The 15,746-nt window shown below is 45.5% G+C and overlaps 1 protein-coding gene across 1 annotated transcript; it reads left to right on the forward strand.

Moving 5' to 3' along the window:
* The first annotated feature begins 6 nt into the window (after positions 1-6).
* HAUS1 (HAUS augmin like complex subunit 1) lies at positions 7-8,913 on the forward strand. Its single transcript, XM_014308294.2, has 9 exons — positions 7-118; positions 1,197-1,371; positions 2,340-2,475; positions 3,454-3,588; positions 4,576-4,699; positions 5,260-5,325; positions 6,521-6,592; positions 7,677-7,724; positions 8,661-8,913. The coding sequence occupies exons 1-9, from the start codon at positions 65-67 to the stop codon at positions 8,718-8,720; spliced, it is 870 nt and encodes a 289-aa protein (XP_014163769.2). The 5' UTR covers positions 7-64; the 3' UTR covers positions 8,721-8,913.
* The last annotated feature ends 6,833 nt before the right edge of the window (positions 8,914-15,746 follow it).

Here is a 15,746-nt window from a genome sequence, read left to right on the forward strand (position 1 = left end):
GCGGCGGGGTGAGCCGCGGCGGCGCCGCCCCTCAGCCGCCCACTCCCGACAGGCTCCGGGCAGGATGGCGGCGGCGGGAACGCCGGGCGGCGATTCCTTTCAGGAGAAGCTCACACGGGTAACGGGGGCCGGCGGGGCTGGCTTTCTCTTTTTTTCGCAGTTTTCTACACACACACACACACACACACACACACACACACACACACACACACGCACAGAGACATCGTTCGTGCTTTTTGCGCCTTATGCTGCGGTGGTTTTCTCCATTGTTGCGTGTGTGCACGTACGGCAGCAGGATGAGGGAGGAGAAGAAATACACTTAAAGTTATACGGCTGCGTCCATTCTCCGTCAGGTTAATTAGGCGGGCTTATGCGAGAGTTTGTGTTCGTTACATGCTGTAGAACTTCCATGTTCTTCAGTTATTACTGGTCATAATCTAACCTTTCTAATCTAATTAAGTTGGATATTAGGGAAAATTTCTTCGCTCAAAGGGTTGTCCAGGCCTGGCACAGCTGCCCAGGGCAGTGGTGGAGTCGCCATCCCCGGAGGGATTTACAAGCCGTATGGATGTGGCACTTGGGGACGTGGGTAGGTGTTGGGCTGGGCAGTGCTGGGGGAATGGATGATCCTGGAGGGCTTTTCCAGCCCAAACAATTCCATGGTTCCACGATCACAGCCCTACCTGAGAGCGCTGTGTTGATCTCTTATTTCTGACCTTGTTTCTGATGGTACAACTACTTTGCAGGGCTTTTGGCTGCACATTGTGGTGACTCTCTCCCCCTTTCCTGCAGAGACACTGTTCCCAGTGATGACTCAGGCAGTTTTATCCCACACAATTTAACAGTGTTCACTATTTTTCCAAACGCCTATTTAACATCTATTGGGTTGTTACTGTGTCTGTAGCCAACAGGTCACGTGAATAAAAAGGTAAAATTTTATCACATGGAGATAAGCAGGTATTCCAAGAAATGAGGGAGATTAAAAAGGATATAATATAGTTTTCTAGACCACAGAAGGTGTTTAAAGAAGAGGGAAAGGAATTTTTCTCCCCTTTTCCCACCCATGCCTCCTGGACTGATGTAGGAGTTGCTCTTCAGGAATGCAGAGTTTGCAGTGGTTTACGTTCCTCACGTCTATCAGCTATTTTCTGTCATTTCACATGATTGCTTGCTCTTTTGTCTCCCTTCTCTGGCAGGTTACTATATGGCTAAAGAAATTATATGGGGGTGTGCCTTTTCCAGAATATGAGGTGAATGAGAGGACAGTGGATATTTTGCATGAAATTATGGAGAGCAATGAAGAGAGAGACAAGGATGTTATGTTGCTGATAGAGGACATGAAGGACAGGACAAGCAAATATGAAGCAGAAGGTGAGTTTGAAGCTCCATTTCTCAGTTCCACCTGAGTCAGGCTGTTGTGAGTGGTCCTGAAGATTGTATTTGTTAAAAACTTTGGAATATATATGTAATTGAAACAGACTCAGCTTTTTTTTTTTATGCGGTTTTTACTACAATTTACAGCGACGTAAGATTGCTCAAGGACAGTTTTTTAAGCCATCTTGAGCAGGCCATAAATGTGGACAAGCAGGTTAATTGCTAAAACCTCCTAGTCTGCTGGGCCTGATAGCACAGCATGTAAATATTGTCTGGGTAGAAAGGGAAGTGTCCCTACAGCTCATTCAAGAGTCTGAGTTGGTGCTAAGCCACTGTTAAGGAAAGCCCTGGGGGAGCCTGAAACAACATTGAGATGATTAAGTTGTGCTGAAGCTGCCTAGAGTGACTATTTTTAAATTTGTTTGGGTTTTTTTGAGCAAGTGAGTGGTTCAGGGGACCAGAGTGTGTTTTTAAAACACATGATAAAGGACTGTCACTTCATAGGCTTTTCTCAGGAAGCAATTTTACTTTTCTGTGGAAAGGCTGGCATAGTACACATAAAGATGTTTTTGTTCCTTCAAGTGCCTTGCCACCAAACAAAAAATGATGGAGACACACTTCCTGGGTCTGCCATGATCAAGGCTCAGGCTGAGCTCTGTGGGGAGGTGACCTGGATGTGCTCATTGCTGTAGCACAAGGGTGAGCTCTTGTTTGTCTGATGTCAGACAGACTGGACGGGGAGAGAGTGGAGCAGTGCTTTCTCCCTTTATACACTGAATTTGTTTGACAAACGGAGATATGGCATCAGTTTTGTATGTTTAATCCTTTTTCAAAAATGTTGTTTCCTCCAACAACAGGCAGGTAGCCAAATTCCCAGTGTGGGATTGGGTTCTAGCTTTGAAGAGTTCCATTAAAGAGCAGTAATATTAAAAAAATCACTGCTTTGTTTTGTATATATTTTCCAGCTGACTACTGGCAGGATATTCTTGGAGAAAGCCTGGGTTTTTTGGAAGGCAGTATGTCCAAAGAGGCCAACGATGACCTCACTGACCTGGTACAAAGTGCAATAGAACTCGAAGTGGAGGACACGTCTCTTACCAGGTAATTCTTCACACTCTGCATTCGTGGTCAGGGTCTGTGCTGTTTTCCTCTGTTTTTCCACATCAGCAGCTCCAAACTTGGCACTAGGAATCTTCTTTGTCAGGCTTATTTTTCACCCCTTGGGCAGCTTTGGAGTGCATGGGAACTGAGCACAAAGTGCTAGCTCTAAGTTATCCCAGCATGGAATCTCTGAAGCCTGAGAGGAGCCTGGGATGGAGTTAAATCCCTCCTTTTTCTTCTGCTTTTGTGGTCAGTGGCTGCAGGCTGCTGCCAGTTGGATTGTTGTGCCAGGTATGCCAGGCTACAGCAGTGTTCACACTGCTTAGGCAAGGACTGGGGAACTGTGACTGGTCTTCCAGCCTCGGCTCCTCATCCTTGTCTGTCTCATCTGGCCTCAGTTCATGCGAGGAGATTCCCTCTGCCATGGAGAAATGGCATCTGCTAGTCTGGTCTCCTTGGGCCTCTCTCCCTAGCATGGCTTTGCAACACTTGCAGCAAAGAAGGGGCAAAGTCTGCCTTGGAACCCAATTTTTATGTGAAATTTAGGATCTTGGCACTTAGATCTCTCTTCCTGAGCTGGAGGGGGAAGAGCTTTGGGCCACTTGGGAAGAGGAGGGTACTCAGCTGCTGCCAGGCACATCTTGTGACTGTGCATTTTCAGGGACTGAATACAGTTTCTCTCAAAGGCAGTGAGGCAAGCCAGGAGTGGAGCACATGGTGGTTTTATTCACCAGAGTGCCAGTTGTGTTGTTCACTTGCTCTTACTCAGGTTGCTGGACTGTTTTCCCTTCCATGTGGAAATCTGTGTTAGTTATGGAAAGCAAATTCCCGTAGTATATCTTATTTAAATTTACTTCTGCCATAACATCAAGAGGAAACTAAGTCATTCATTTAAAGTGTGGAGAAAAGAATAACAACAACTCTGACTTTCAGAAGAAGCTGACTCCTAAGCATTCCCACTGATTCTCTCTTCACCAGCTTCTACAGTGCCATCAATGACATGACCTTGGAAATGTATAAAACAAAATCAAAAAATGAAGAAATGGAACAGAAATTGAGGACCCTCAGGAAAAAACTAACTTCAGCACTGATGGTGGAAAAGCAGTTAGAGAAGTGAGTAATGGATGAGGAAGAGGGAAAGATTAAAGTAATACTGGTGATTTCTGTCTCGGGCAATGTTGGTTATGGTAACTAACGAGGAAAACTGAATTTTTAGGGGTTTGACACATCTCCAATTCAAAGTATTTGGAAGTATCTATCAAAACCCATGTTATGGATACTTTCAGTAGTCAAAAGAGATCTGGCAAAGCATCAAACCAATTATTTTAAAGCAAAAGTGATCTACAAGCTGTTTTCAGATACAAGTTTCCATCTTCCAGTTACTTTTGTCTGAGGCTGAAGACAAATCTGATTTTCTTAGCACATTTAGCATGGCCTCTGTAGTCAGACTAAGGGACGAAAAACAAAAACCATTCTCAGGTAAGAAGTTCCATTAACCAGTGTGTAGAAGACATAATAATAGTGATAACTCAAAAAAAAAAATCAGTGTCAAGTCATTCCCTGGAGGATATAATCTGAAGGGCTTTGCCAAGCACAGCACGATCAACTCCAGCCTTGAGTGGGGGCTGGCCCAGATGCTCTCCACAGCTCCCTTCCAGTCTAATTATTTCTAGAATGTTTTGGGTTTTTTGTTGTTGTTGTTGTTTTTTTGGTGTTTTTTTTGGGTTATTTTTTGTCTTTTAAAGTGGTAATTTGGCTTGTAAAAGAGATTCCCATGTGCTTTTTGCAGGTTTGCCTCCTCTTGATCTGAGGTTTAGCTCTGTGAGTTGAGGAATTATGCACAAGACTATTACCCTTTGCTTTTAGGCATATGGCTTTCTTCTTTGCCTCTGTTTTCCCTGGTCTGTGGGGTTCTGGAGGTAATAGCTGTATATGTTCCCATTGGAAAATCTCACAGGGAAATACAGGGTTTTCTCAGTTTTCTTTTCTTGTATTTGTTGTATTGCCGAATTTAGCTTGAGCATAGAGGTAAGTAACAGTATTTGTATACTGATACATCTTTGAATGTAACAGCTTTTTCTTTCTGTGTTATTTCTTAAGGGATATTGAAAAACTGAAGAACTCACAGGAAGCACAACAGGCCAAAGCTGAGACTCAATCCAAGAACATGAAGTTCCTGGAAGATAAATCTAAGGATCTGAAAATAAGGATCTGTGATGCTGAGGTAGGTGGAAGGAGTTTTCTTACATGGCACTGTGATGGGATGACAGCTGTGGTTGGTTGAGCCCAAATTTGTAGTTACAGAGACATTCCATAAGATTCCTAAACTCCCCTACTGGGGACTCTTGAGCTAACAGAACAACATGTGGATATAGTTCAGTTGTCCCTGCTGATCTCTCCTCAGTGCATCCTGTGATCAGTAGAGTGCTTTCTCCTCATTCCCTGAGAAGCTCTGGCAGGTTACTTTATGGCTAAAGTAAAGCCATACCTGATACGTTGACAAGCACGAGATGGAAAGTGTTGTGTTACAATTGACTTTTTCCTGAGAAGCCTTTCTTCAGCCTTGCCGTGTGCCCTTCTGCCACTGCTTTTCTGGAAAGACTTGTTATTCTTAATACAAATTTTAGCAGCACCTCCTTTTGTACACCAGCTGTAGCTGTGGCTCCAATAGCACACGTTTCTGCCGTGGACAACCTGTGTTCTTCCCTGCCTGTTTAGATTTAAACAGAAGGAAATGGTGAAATCTTTCTCCTTGTTGCATCTTATGCCCTCTCCTGTTTGCAGGCTAAGCTTGTTGCCAGTGGGTTGGACCAATCCCTGACACATGAGGCACTGGTGAAATCATCTGAGGTAGGTTTTTGGATACAAGAGGGATGTTGCTGCAGTGAGACAGGCCAGGCTTACTTGTTGGGTGCTTTCAGGAATTGTAGTTTGCTCTTTGGCTGCCTGAACAAATCTTAATGGACAAAGAAAGCACAAATAAAAATCCTGTAGGTAGAGTCCCATGAACTGGGCTCTTTTGGGTGGGTTTGTCTCTCCTAGGGCATCTACTGGAGAATTTCCACACAATAAATTCCCTGCCACCGAAACCAGATCTGCCTCCTTTATTTCTGATCTGTGTTATACACAGAGTGGATATTCTGTGGACTATATCCCATTACATGGCTACCTGTGTATTGCAGTTTCTTGATAGAATGACCCACGTGTGAAGTAAATCCCTTCCAAACACTTAAAAAAAAGGAGATAAGGTTAAATGAAACCCAAATTCAGAATCACTGTGTGCTATTTTTTTTTCTTTTGCTGTGTCTTTAAACAACATTTTTCAGCTTTATTGTAAGCCTAGTGGAACATCTTAAAGAAAAAACACATTTCTTGAGTTTGTAACTACAGACTTTACATCTTTGTCCTGTGCACTCAGCGCATCTTCATATTTTTTGCTGTTATTGTAGTGGGAACTCAGTCCTTCTTCTTGGTACTTTTGCTGCCTTTTTCTTTATGTTTTCGAGTGGAGCAGTGACAACAGGTTTCCTGGTTTCTCTGTTGTACTTCTCACCAACCAGCACTGGGTGGCAGTGCTCACATTGCCCAGTGTTACACGAGGGTGCTGACCAGAACTCATTTTTGTTGGAATTTTGCATCCAAAAAGCCACAGGCAAATTTTCTAGGCTTGTCATCTTCTATGGCCCAAGCATAAGGTACGGTTTGACTCCTTGACATTTATAGAACTGCTTTGCCAGGACATCAGTGAAATGGGCAGCACAAATGCCTTCATCTTTTTTATTTAACTTTGATTATTTGAAAAGAGTTCAGGACTGTGGAAGGTACTCAGTTTGCAGCCCCAAAAATAAATTACTCCCACTTGATAAGCATAAGGGAGAGTCTTGTTGTGCCTGTGTGTGCAAAATTTTGTTTTTCCATGTGTTTTATAGAGGATGAAATCTCTCAAGTTCTCGAATGTTGTAGGTAACTGTGGATCTATCTCACCCCTTTCCATCAATTCTGCAAATAATTCCCTAGAATATGATCTGCCTTTCTCTCTCTGCAGGAACTGGTTGCACTGCGTGAAGAAATCAAGCCGTTGAAGAAGGAACTGGCATCCTATCTTGATTTACCTCCTGTAACTATTTATTCCACTGTTATGTTGTATTTGCCATCAGGTTAACTTTGGTGGACTTCAGAATGTAAGGGATATCCTTGTGATGCCTTTGGTGGACAGGTAGTTGTCCTACAGGTCTGGTAATGATGCAAACCAAAGACTTGATCTCTGTTTATTAATCAAAGCCAAGAAATTAAGCTTCCTCGTCAGGCAAACTTTGTTCTAACAGAGTAGACAGATTTGCTGGGTAAATTAGTATTCAGGTGAATTAGCTAGAAATTGGACAAGGAAATATGGAAGAAAAGGAATCCCCTAGTATAACCAGCTTCTTGAGATTTACCAGTATTTTAGCTATAATGCTCGTCAGGCCATATTGGTGGACACAGCATGTGTTGCAGAGTTTGGAGCTCTGAACAGGATTTTAAGGATCCTGAAGAAATAGCCAAATGTAGGTTTTGTCCCCTAAACTGGCTGCTCCATCATTTTCTTTGATTTCTCTTGAGGGTGCTGGGCACTCAGCTTTATGAAAATGCAGGTTTCTCTTCTCCCTTATACAAACACTGATGTCTTGCTACTAGAAAAAAAAAAGCCTGTGGCTGGAAAAGTGGGTCTGCTGCTCTGTTTAATCCGTCTTCCTCCAAGAGGCAGCATTCTCCTTCTCTCAAGTGGAACAGGACATTCAAATGGGATTAGGGTCTCCAGTTCCCCCCTCCAGCCTTGCTGTCAGTGGAGACAGGGAGAGCCCCTGGTGCAGGCAGGAGGAGGGAAGGGAGGTTTATCCTTGCAAACTTACTGTCCTTTGGAAACATCTTGCACAGATATTGTTGAAATCAAGTCCCTTGGTTGGGATATTTGGAAAATTGCTTAAAATGAAGGGGTTTTTTTAGACTTTAGGCCATACCAGACTTTTGAAAAATACATGATTGCCCAAACCAAACCAATACTAGACTGGTAATGGGAATACCTTCTGCATGTGAAGTGCCTACACAAAACTTCATTAATTGTCCATTAGTTTACCTGAGGCTCATCATTAGACTCTTGTAAAGGTGCAGGGACTCTTGTATCTTGATGAAATGCTGATTTTTATGCCATTTTCTCTCATTAGAGCATTCCCCTGGCGCAAGTGAAGGTTGAAGAAGTGAAAAAAGAACTTGTAAGATTTTTTTTATCTTTTCGGGAGCTGCATGTATTAATTGATTACAGATTTACCCACCTTAGACTGTAGTCTTAATGTTCTCATGGGGAGATTTGGTGATGCAGAAGTTGTAGATACTGATCAGGGGAACTAGTGGAGCTGCAAAAGCAGTTGGGCACAGTGATATCAGTGCAGATTAGGTAGCTATATCCCCAGGAATTTTGTCTATTGGAATCTTTATCCACTCACTGTAGGTCTCAGAAGCTTCCCTGCTCCTCCTGAACGCTCAGAGGGCTCCAGGCTTATTTTAGTCAACATCTGCCTTGTAGACTGCAATGGGGACGTTCCCCTGTAAAACACAGCGCCCATTTCCTCCATGCTTGTGTAATCTGCAGGTGTGGCTGTTGAGCCAAACACTTTAAAACTGTTTGGGAAATTCATATGTATCTTTCCTGAGTGAGTTGAGCCACATTTGAGCCCCATAAAACATGTTTTTGTTCCTTTGGGCTACTGCCTGCTTACTTGTAAAGCACAAGTGGTAAGCCTTAAACCTGTGATCAAAAATCACATCTAGGTAAGAGCATTTTGCACATTTTCAGGTGAGACTGCCTGGGTTGGTACACCACTTGTTTTTGATTCAGGGAGTACTGGCTCCCCTTACCAGCCTGAGGCTGTTCTGAGGTCAGAATGCTCACTTCTGGGGAAGACCAGTGAGCTGGGACGTGTCCAAAATCACATTGGGGCACAGAGTGAAGGCAGCTGAGCTTGTCCAGCCCGTCATTTGGAGGTTTCCCTGTGGCTGTCTCCCCTTTGCAGTGATGAGTCCATCCAGCTCAGCACCATCACTGCTGACAGCCTCCCAGGGTTTGATCACTGCAGATGTGTTTGTTTGCCGGCAGCTGTGTGGAAGCTGTCTCGTGGTCCCTGATTCCTCTTGGTTTTCTCTCCCGCTAGAAAGCCTTGGATGAAGAGCTCACAAGGGAGATTGAGGCTCTGCCTTTCGAGCTGACATAGCCCAGCAAACCCCAGCTCACCTGAAGGGGCCTACCTGGAACATGATCTTCCTTCTGTTGCCTACCTACTTGCACTAGCAATGCACTTCAGAACTCTTACCTGTACCTTGACAGCTTCCTGCTGTGTTCTTCTCTCTGTCAGCCTTGTGTTTATAAACTTCGCCTCTTTTTCATTAAATAGCGTCCAAACTTGCTGTTGTCTTTATGAGTTATTTTTCCCTCTGTGATAAACATCTGTGTAAAGCAGCTCTACGGATAGTGCAGGCAGGCATAGTTTTCTAACAAAACAAAAAAAAAAACCACAGAGTAAGACCTTTCTAGGTCTAAAAACAGTATTTTTGCAGAACCCCTGTGGGACATGATGATTTTGAAATCAGATTGCCCTTAACAATTTTACCTCAAATGTCATCTTCCACAAGGGTTCCCTGAGCCCTGTTATTTCTATGCCATCACCACACCAGCCTTCCACACTTTCAGAAGTGTTTTGCATATGCCAGCTTTTAGAAACCGTTTAATTCCAAAGCCAAAAATCAGAAAGTCTCCTGTGGGTAGGGAAAAAGCAAAACCTAGAAAGAGTGGTAGCACCAGAGGACATTGAGCATGGGCCTGTTTGGTGTGGGAGGCATCCAGGCAAATAGTGGTGGTCTCAGTGACAATCTGTTTGCAATTGGAGTTGCAGGAGAATATGGCCATGAGAGCTGTTGCTTCACTGCAAAAGTTGATTTTCCACTGATCTGCAGGATGAGAGATTCAAAATTACACTGGTGTGAATAAAACACCACAAGTGTGACCTCTGTCCTCTCCTTTTTTGATGTGATGGGGAAGAACAGAGGGATGCTCAGAGAGCCACTGGCCATGGGAATCTCCAGCCTCTTTCATACAGCAGAAGGAGTTGCTGTTTAGTTCCAGGTATTTAAATCAAGCTGTGAGGAAAGGGTGAGTTGCCTTTGTTTTGGGGCTATTTATCTTCACTCCTTCTGGGGCAGGAAATGAGGGCAAAAGCAAGTGGAAAATTCATGGGCTAAACTGGCTGAAGAGAAATTACCTCTGGGGTGACTGATGTGAAATTTGGAGCAGGCAGCATAGTGCAGGGATGATTACAGGTACAGCTACTGCTTAAGAGTAAAACCCACACAAAAGCCATAGGAATGGTGTTTGAACCTGGAAAGAACAAGAATATAATCTGATTTTCCTGTTGTAGTTGAAAGAAGTTGTAGTCTTGGAAGATGTGAGTACATGGCTGGGTAGACATCAAAGAATGATCTAACAAGAAAGCCAGTGTAAGGCACTGGAGGTCATAGCCTGGCAATTAGGAAATCTTAATCACTGGAAGCTCTTAAAAGCAAATTAGAAATTATTTGTTCATGTGTTTAAAATGTGAGGGAGTGTTAATCACTCTTTAGGATACAAAGATGGGATAGATGAGGGCTTGAGGGTGCTGCCAGCCCTGCTTTTTAACGAGACCCTCAAGACTTACTTGGCTAAGATTAGGAGAAGACTTTTTATCTCGCACGTGTAACCATGACTCCAGGCTTGGGAGAATTTCCTGGGGACTGTGGCACTTCCATAGCTCCACCTCATCATGAAATGCTGCGCCAGTTGTGAAGCCTGGGGCTGTTCTTCCCTCCCCACGCCCACGGAGCAGCTGCACCACTCCCCGGCTGCTGCTGTTTCACAGCACGTGAAGAGCCTGAATCCAGAGAGCAGCAGGGCCAGGCTGTCTGGAGAGCTGCCCAAACACAGCCACGTGTTGCTTCCTAGCGCTGGAAACTCAAGGAGGAAAATAAAAAAAAATCCCCAGCAGCTGCATCTGAGCCATGTGTCACAGCTGAGCTGTCCCCGGTGCACGCAGTGTCAATCAGCAAGCAGCTGTCAGGTCTGACTGCTCAGCTCTCGGTTGGAAATCAGGAAAAGTCAAATAAACGAGATTTGTGGAGCCCTTTGGGAAGGTTTGTCAGCTCTCTTTGGTCAGAGTGCCTTAAGGGAGCTCTTTCCTTTGGTGTTTTGGGACAGACCGGCTTTTCCCATGTGGGAATGGATGCTGGAGGAGGAACAGCTCGCTGAAGTCCGGCTGAGACAGGAACACACCAGGCTGGCTGAGAAAACCCCTAAATCTGGGCTTCCCCTTCTGCCCTGGCAGCTGTTGGGTGTTTTCACGGGAGTCACAGCGGGTGGGTGCCAGCTGACCCTCGGCTGTTGGATGGTATGGAACAATCACCCAAGTGAGAGCTGGGGAGCCTCCACTGCTTCACTGTCCCTGCAGGGCACATCAGCTGCTCCCCTGTGAGCTCCCAGACTGAGCTTTGGAGACACCTGTGTTAACACCTGCAAGATGAGAGCAGGTGCAGGGCCAGGCTGAGCTGCAGACATTCCGTTTTCCCAACAATGTGCAAGAGGTGTCTGTGTTTTATTGCTGTGTGCTCAGTTCCTCCTCTTGGAAAACATGAGGAATTCCACCAGAAAACAAAACAAAACAAAACAACAACAACAACAACAAAAAAACCACCAAAACCACACACACACAATAAAAGTAATTAAAATTGTGAATTCAGTGTGAAAAAATGGGGATCAGCCTCAAGTGAAAACTCATATGCATTTTATCACAAATTGACATACTGTTCTTATCAGGCCAATATGCAAAATAATAACTCCTTCAGGAAAAAAAAATCATCTGCAGACTAGCATAGTATTATGAATCCATTTAAAAGAAAACATTCAGATACTAAACCCAGAATAACTAAAGTAAAATGCTAGAGAAATACTGAAGCCATCAGTTAAATTTAAGGCTTCTGAGGTGACATATGTATCTTTTTACTTAAAATGCATTGAATCAAAAGGTGGGGCTGGAGTCTCTTTTGGCTGTATCTTTTGGCTAGTACTATAGAAATACTCCATCTGTTGCAAACATTTCATTGTGGTTCCTTTCCAGTCTTCTTTGACTGTTGTGGTTCCTTTCCAATCTTCCTTTGACAGAAAGTATTCAAAAATATCCTTTCATTTATATAAATCCTTTGGTAGATGTAGGATATTAAGATGGGACCTTAATTAAAAATAGCTAAAAATATTAAAAGTTTCAAGACTTATTTTAACAGTAAGTTCATTGTATTTGGTACCATGTCCAGTAAAACATTCCAAATATCTTGATACTCAATGCTGTTTTGGGTACTTAAAGCAAAATTTTATGTGTCAAATGGTAAGTGTATAAAAGATTTTTCAAATTACATTTAGAACTGAATGGGTCTTAGAGGTCTGGGAAATGTTTTGTATTTCTAAGCTATTCTTTGAATTTTTAAAGTGCAGGGTCAGCAGTGAAACAATAGTGATCCTGGTCTCTGTGACCTTGCAGGAAATCCTTCACTTTGCCTGCAAGCAGGCAGTCTCTGTGTAACTTCAAGCAACTTTAGAAACATTTCTTATTTTGTTAAATGCCCACTTCTCTAAAGATTTTCAGCACTGGCCTGTGTTTCTGCTTCTCCAATTCACAAATATTTCTCTTACAGAACAACATCACATTGGTAAGCAGAGGCTTTTACCAATGGGAGTGTTTAAAGACTCGTGATTCCTTCTGTCTTTGCCAGATACCACCTACATGGGAGGAGGACATGGAGCTGCCTCCCTCTGCCTTGAAGTCCTCCAGCATTGCACCGTCCTGAACTGTGCAAACTCTAGTAAAAAACCATCCAGTAACTCCAAAATTACAAGCTAATTTAATAAATGCTTCCTTTAGCCCCTTGATAAATATGCCTCTAATGCTAACGAAGCAGCTGTGCTGGTTAATTAGATTATGTTGGCTGGTAAAACCTAGCAGCAAGGAAATGTTTTATTTCTTTTCCTTCCCAAGGAGATTCTGGCTGTACATTGTGGGTGGATGAACACTGTGGTGTTCTGGATACCTTTTCCGTGGTCCCTGTTTGGCCACTGCTGTGTCTGCAGGAGAGCCTGGGTGTCCTCAGGAGGAGCAGAGGGATGGCTTGGCTGGATCTTGGCAGCACATTTGTGATTTCAGAGACTTGGAAAATGGGTGTTGTTTAAATGTGTCTTGGAAGGTGAAGCTTCCTTTGCAGAGGACGCTTGGTAATGTGCCTAAGGATCTGAGATGAGCTCTTGAAAAGTCATTCTTCAGTCTGGAGCTGGAGGGAAACTTTTGGCCTGGGGCTGGGAAAGAGAAGGGAACAGGGACAGAGGGGTGTCCCCCTGCCAGGAGCTAGCTGAGAGAGGCCAGCCTGGGAGCCCCAATGAGCCAAAATGCTCTCACAACCAACTTTTACTTTGACGAGAGAATGTGGCTCAAGGTTGTGCTCCAGCACTGAGCCGGTTTCCTCCCATTGTCCTTGGGGAAGTGCCGAGATTCCCTTTGCTCAAACGCGTTTCATCCTGGCGGGGGAGTTCTTATCACGTCCTTGTGGGGTAACTAACGCTGAAATCATTGCGCTCTTGGCAGACACAGTCAAAGAATGATAACGTGGAGCCAGAGGAGCCTAGAAGATGTGCTGGGCTGTACTCCCAAAATTGCTGGAGCCAGCACCACCTCCAGCCTTTCCTCTTCCCTTCCTAATCTTTCACTGCAATCTCCCTGATGTTTCAGAATGAGTCCCTTGGTATTTCCCCTAATCTATCATTTAAAATCTCAGGCAATAAAGCTTTCACCACTTCCCTTAGGGAGACGATTTTTCCAGCCCGTGCTTCTCCATTCAAAAGCTTTCCACACGGATTCCCAGTTTAGACATGTCCTTCTGTAATTTCACCCCATTAAAATAATTAATGTACCCTCAGCCCTCTCCCTTGATGCCACTTGCTTCATCCAGACATTTACACATGACTGCTGTCTCCCTGCTCAGTTTACTAATTCCGCGGTACTTAAGGCAGTCGGGATTCCTTTTCCTCTCTTTTTGTAAAGCCTGCCACTGATTCCTTCAGTCACGGAGTCCTGAAGCTCCTTCCCGTGTATCATTCTTCCTGCAAATCCAAGGCAGATGCTCTCCACCCGCGTCTTTGTGCTTTCCTGTACTCCATCCAAAACTGTTCCCGACTGCCTGCGAGCTGCATGGTGTCCTCCGGGTGTCTTTCAGGAGGCAAAGCACATTGTTCCCAAAAAATGCAGGTTCTGGATGTTTTGTCCCCCCTGGAAATGCAGGTTCTGGATGTTATTCCCCCGTGGAAATGCAGGTTCTGGATGTTTTCCCCCTGGAAATGCAGGTTCTGGATGTTATTTCCTCCCTGGAAATACAGGTTCTGGATGTCATTTCCCCAGGGAAATGCAGGTTCTGGACGTTATTCCCCCCTTATTGCTTTCCTTGGTGCTGACACCACAAATGATGCATTCACCTTCCTCGACCAGACTTTTTTTTACATATTTGTGAGAAGCACGTTGCAAAGTACCAGTTAAAAAAATAATTGTGGAAGCCTGAATGCGTGGTTCTGCTTCCAGATGCATCTCTCCATCTCTCCTAATATGATAAATGCTTCTGGGGTGGCACGATGCCTGTTTTCCCGAGTCCATGCCCACGATTTGGGTGGTGGTGCAGGTACATTTCCCACACGTTTCCCTGCTACCAGCCCTGGCACTGAGTCCTGCCAGGAGCAGCTCTACGGTGAATGCTTAAATCCTGAATTCCCCTGGTGCTCCCAGCCCTGATCAGGGCTTACAAACCGCGCTGAAATTATTTCCTTCCACCTTTCCGAGTCTCAGGAAACACCTGCAGCTGCGCAGGACAGCTCTCGGGGTGCAGAAACGTGTTTAAGAGGGCATTACAATGTTAACATGTGCATTACAGTGATTAAAATGTGCATTACAATTACTGAAATGTGCATTACAGTGTTTAAAGAGGGCATTACAATGTCGCTGTGATTGAACCACAGCTTGCCCCCAGGCAGCCCCCGGGGCTCGGGTCTCCAAAGGTGCCTCCCAAACCCAAAGATCCCGAGATTCTGCGGTCTCAGGGAGCGCAGGATCGCCAGGATCGGTGTGCTCGGAGCGTGTGAGGGGTGCTGGGGGATGTGTGTGACAGGGACAGAGTCAGTGACAAGGGACAGTGATGGGGACAGGGACACTGAGAGTGACACGGTGACATGGGCAGTGACACAGGGCTGGTGACACAGGGACAGTGACTAGGGACTCAGGGACACAGGTGGACAGGGACACAGGGACACCGACAGAGGGCCAGGGACACAAGGCTGGCAACACAGGGACGGTGACACAGGGACAGTGACTAGGGACACAGGGACACTGACACATGGGCAGTGACACAGGGCTGGTGACACAGGGACACAGGGACACAGTGACACTGACACAGGGACACTGACACAGGCACGCAGTGACAGTGTGTGTGACACAGGGATGGTGATAGTGGCCCAGTGACACAGGGACACAGGCAAACAGGGACACAGTGGCACAGTGAGAGTGGCACAGTGACAGGGACACAGTGACAGGGACAGGGACACACAGGGATACAGATACAGAGACAGGGACGTAGAGACACTGTAGCAAGGGGATACAGGCACACAGGGACACAGGGACACAGGGACACGGGGACATGACATAGGGACACGGGGACATAAAGACACAGGGACACAGGCACACAGGGACAGGGACCCAGGGACATGGACATGGGGGTAGGGGCATGGGGACATAGGGAAACAGGGACCCGGGGACACAGGGACATAGGGACACAGGGACATGGGAACAGGGATACAGAGACAGAGGGATACAGTGGGATGGGAACACGGATATGGGAGCAGCGGCACGGGGACACAGGGACACGGGGATGGGGACATGGGACAGGGATACAGGGACATGGAGACACTGGCACACGGGAGCAGGGACACAGGGACACAGGGACACAGACACAGTGACACAGGCACACACAGTGACACAGTGACACACGCACACGGGCACACAGACACACAGACAGACACAAGGACACACACAGACACACACACAGACACACGCACAGACACACACACGGACACACGGACACACGGACAGACGCACGGACACTGACGCGCGCACGCCCCCGGAGCCGCTCCC

Source organism: Geospiza fortis, unplaced genomic scaffold (assembly GCF_000277835.1).
Source record: "Geospiza fortis unplaced genomic scaffold, GeoFor_1.0 scaffold488, whole genome shotgun sequence".
In the NCBI taxonomy this organism is placed as follows: domain Eukaryota; kingdom Metazoa; phylum Chordata; class Aves; order Passeriformes; family Thraupidae; genus Geospiza; species Geospiza fortis.

Bases quoted from the DNA above. Each gene is read 5' to 3' on its own strand.
- HAUS1 (XM_014308294.2), top strand. From the start codon at position 65: ATGGCGGCGGCGGGAACGCCGGGCGGCGATTCCTTTCAGGAGAAGCTC. The intron at 4,700-5,259 runs GTAGGTGGAAGG...TCCTGTTTGCAG, and splicing joins TAAGGATCTGTGATGCTGAG to GCTAAGCTTGTTGCCAGTGG. The intron at 7,725-8,660 runs GTAAGATTTTTT...CTCTCCCGCTAG, and splicing joins AAGAAGTGAAAAAAGAACTT to AAAGCCTTGGATGAAGAGCT.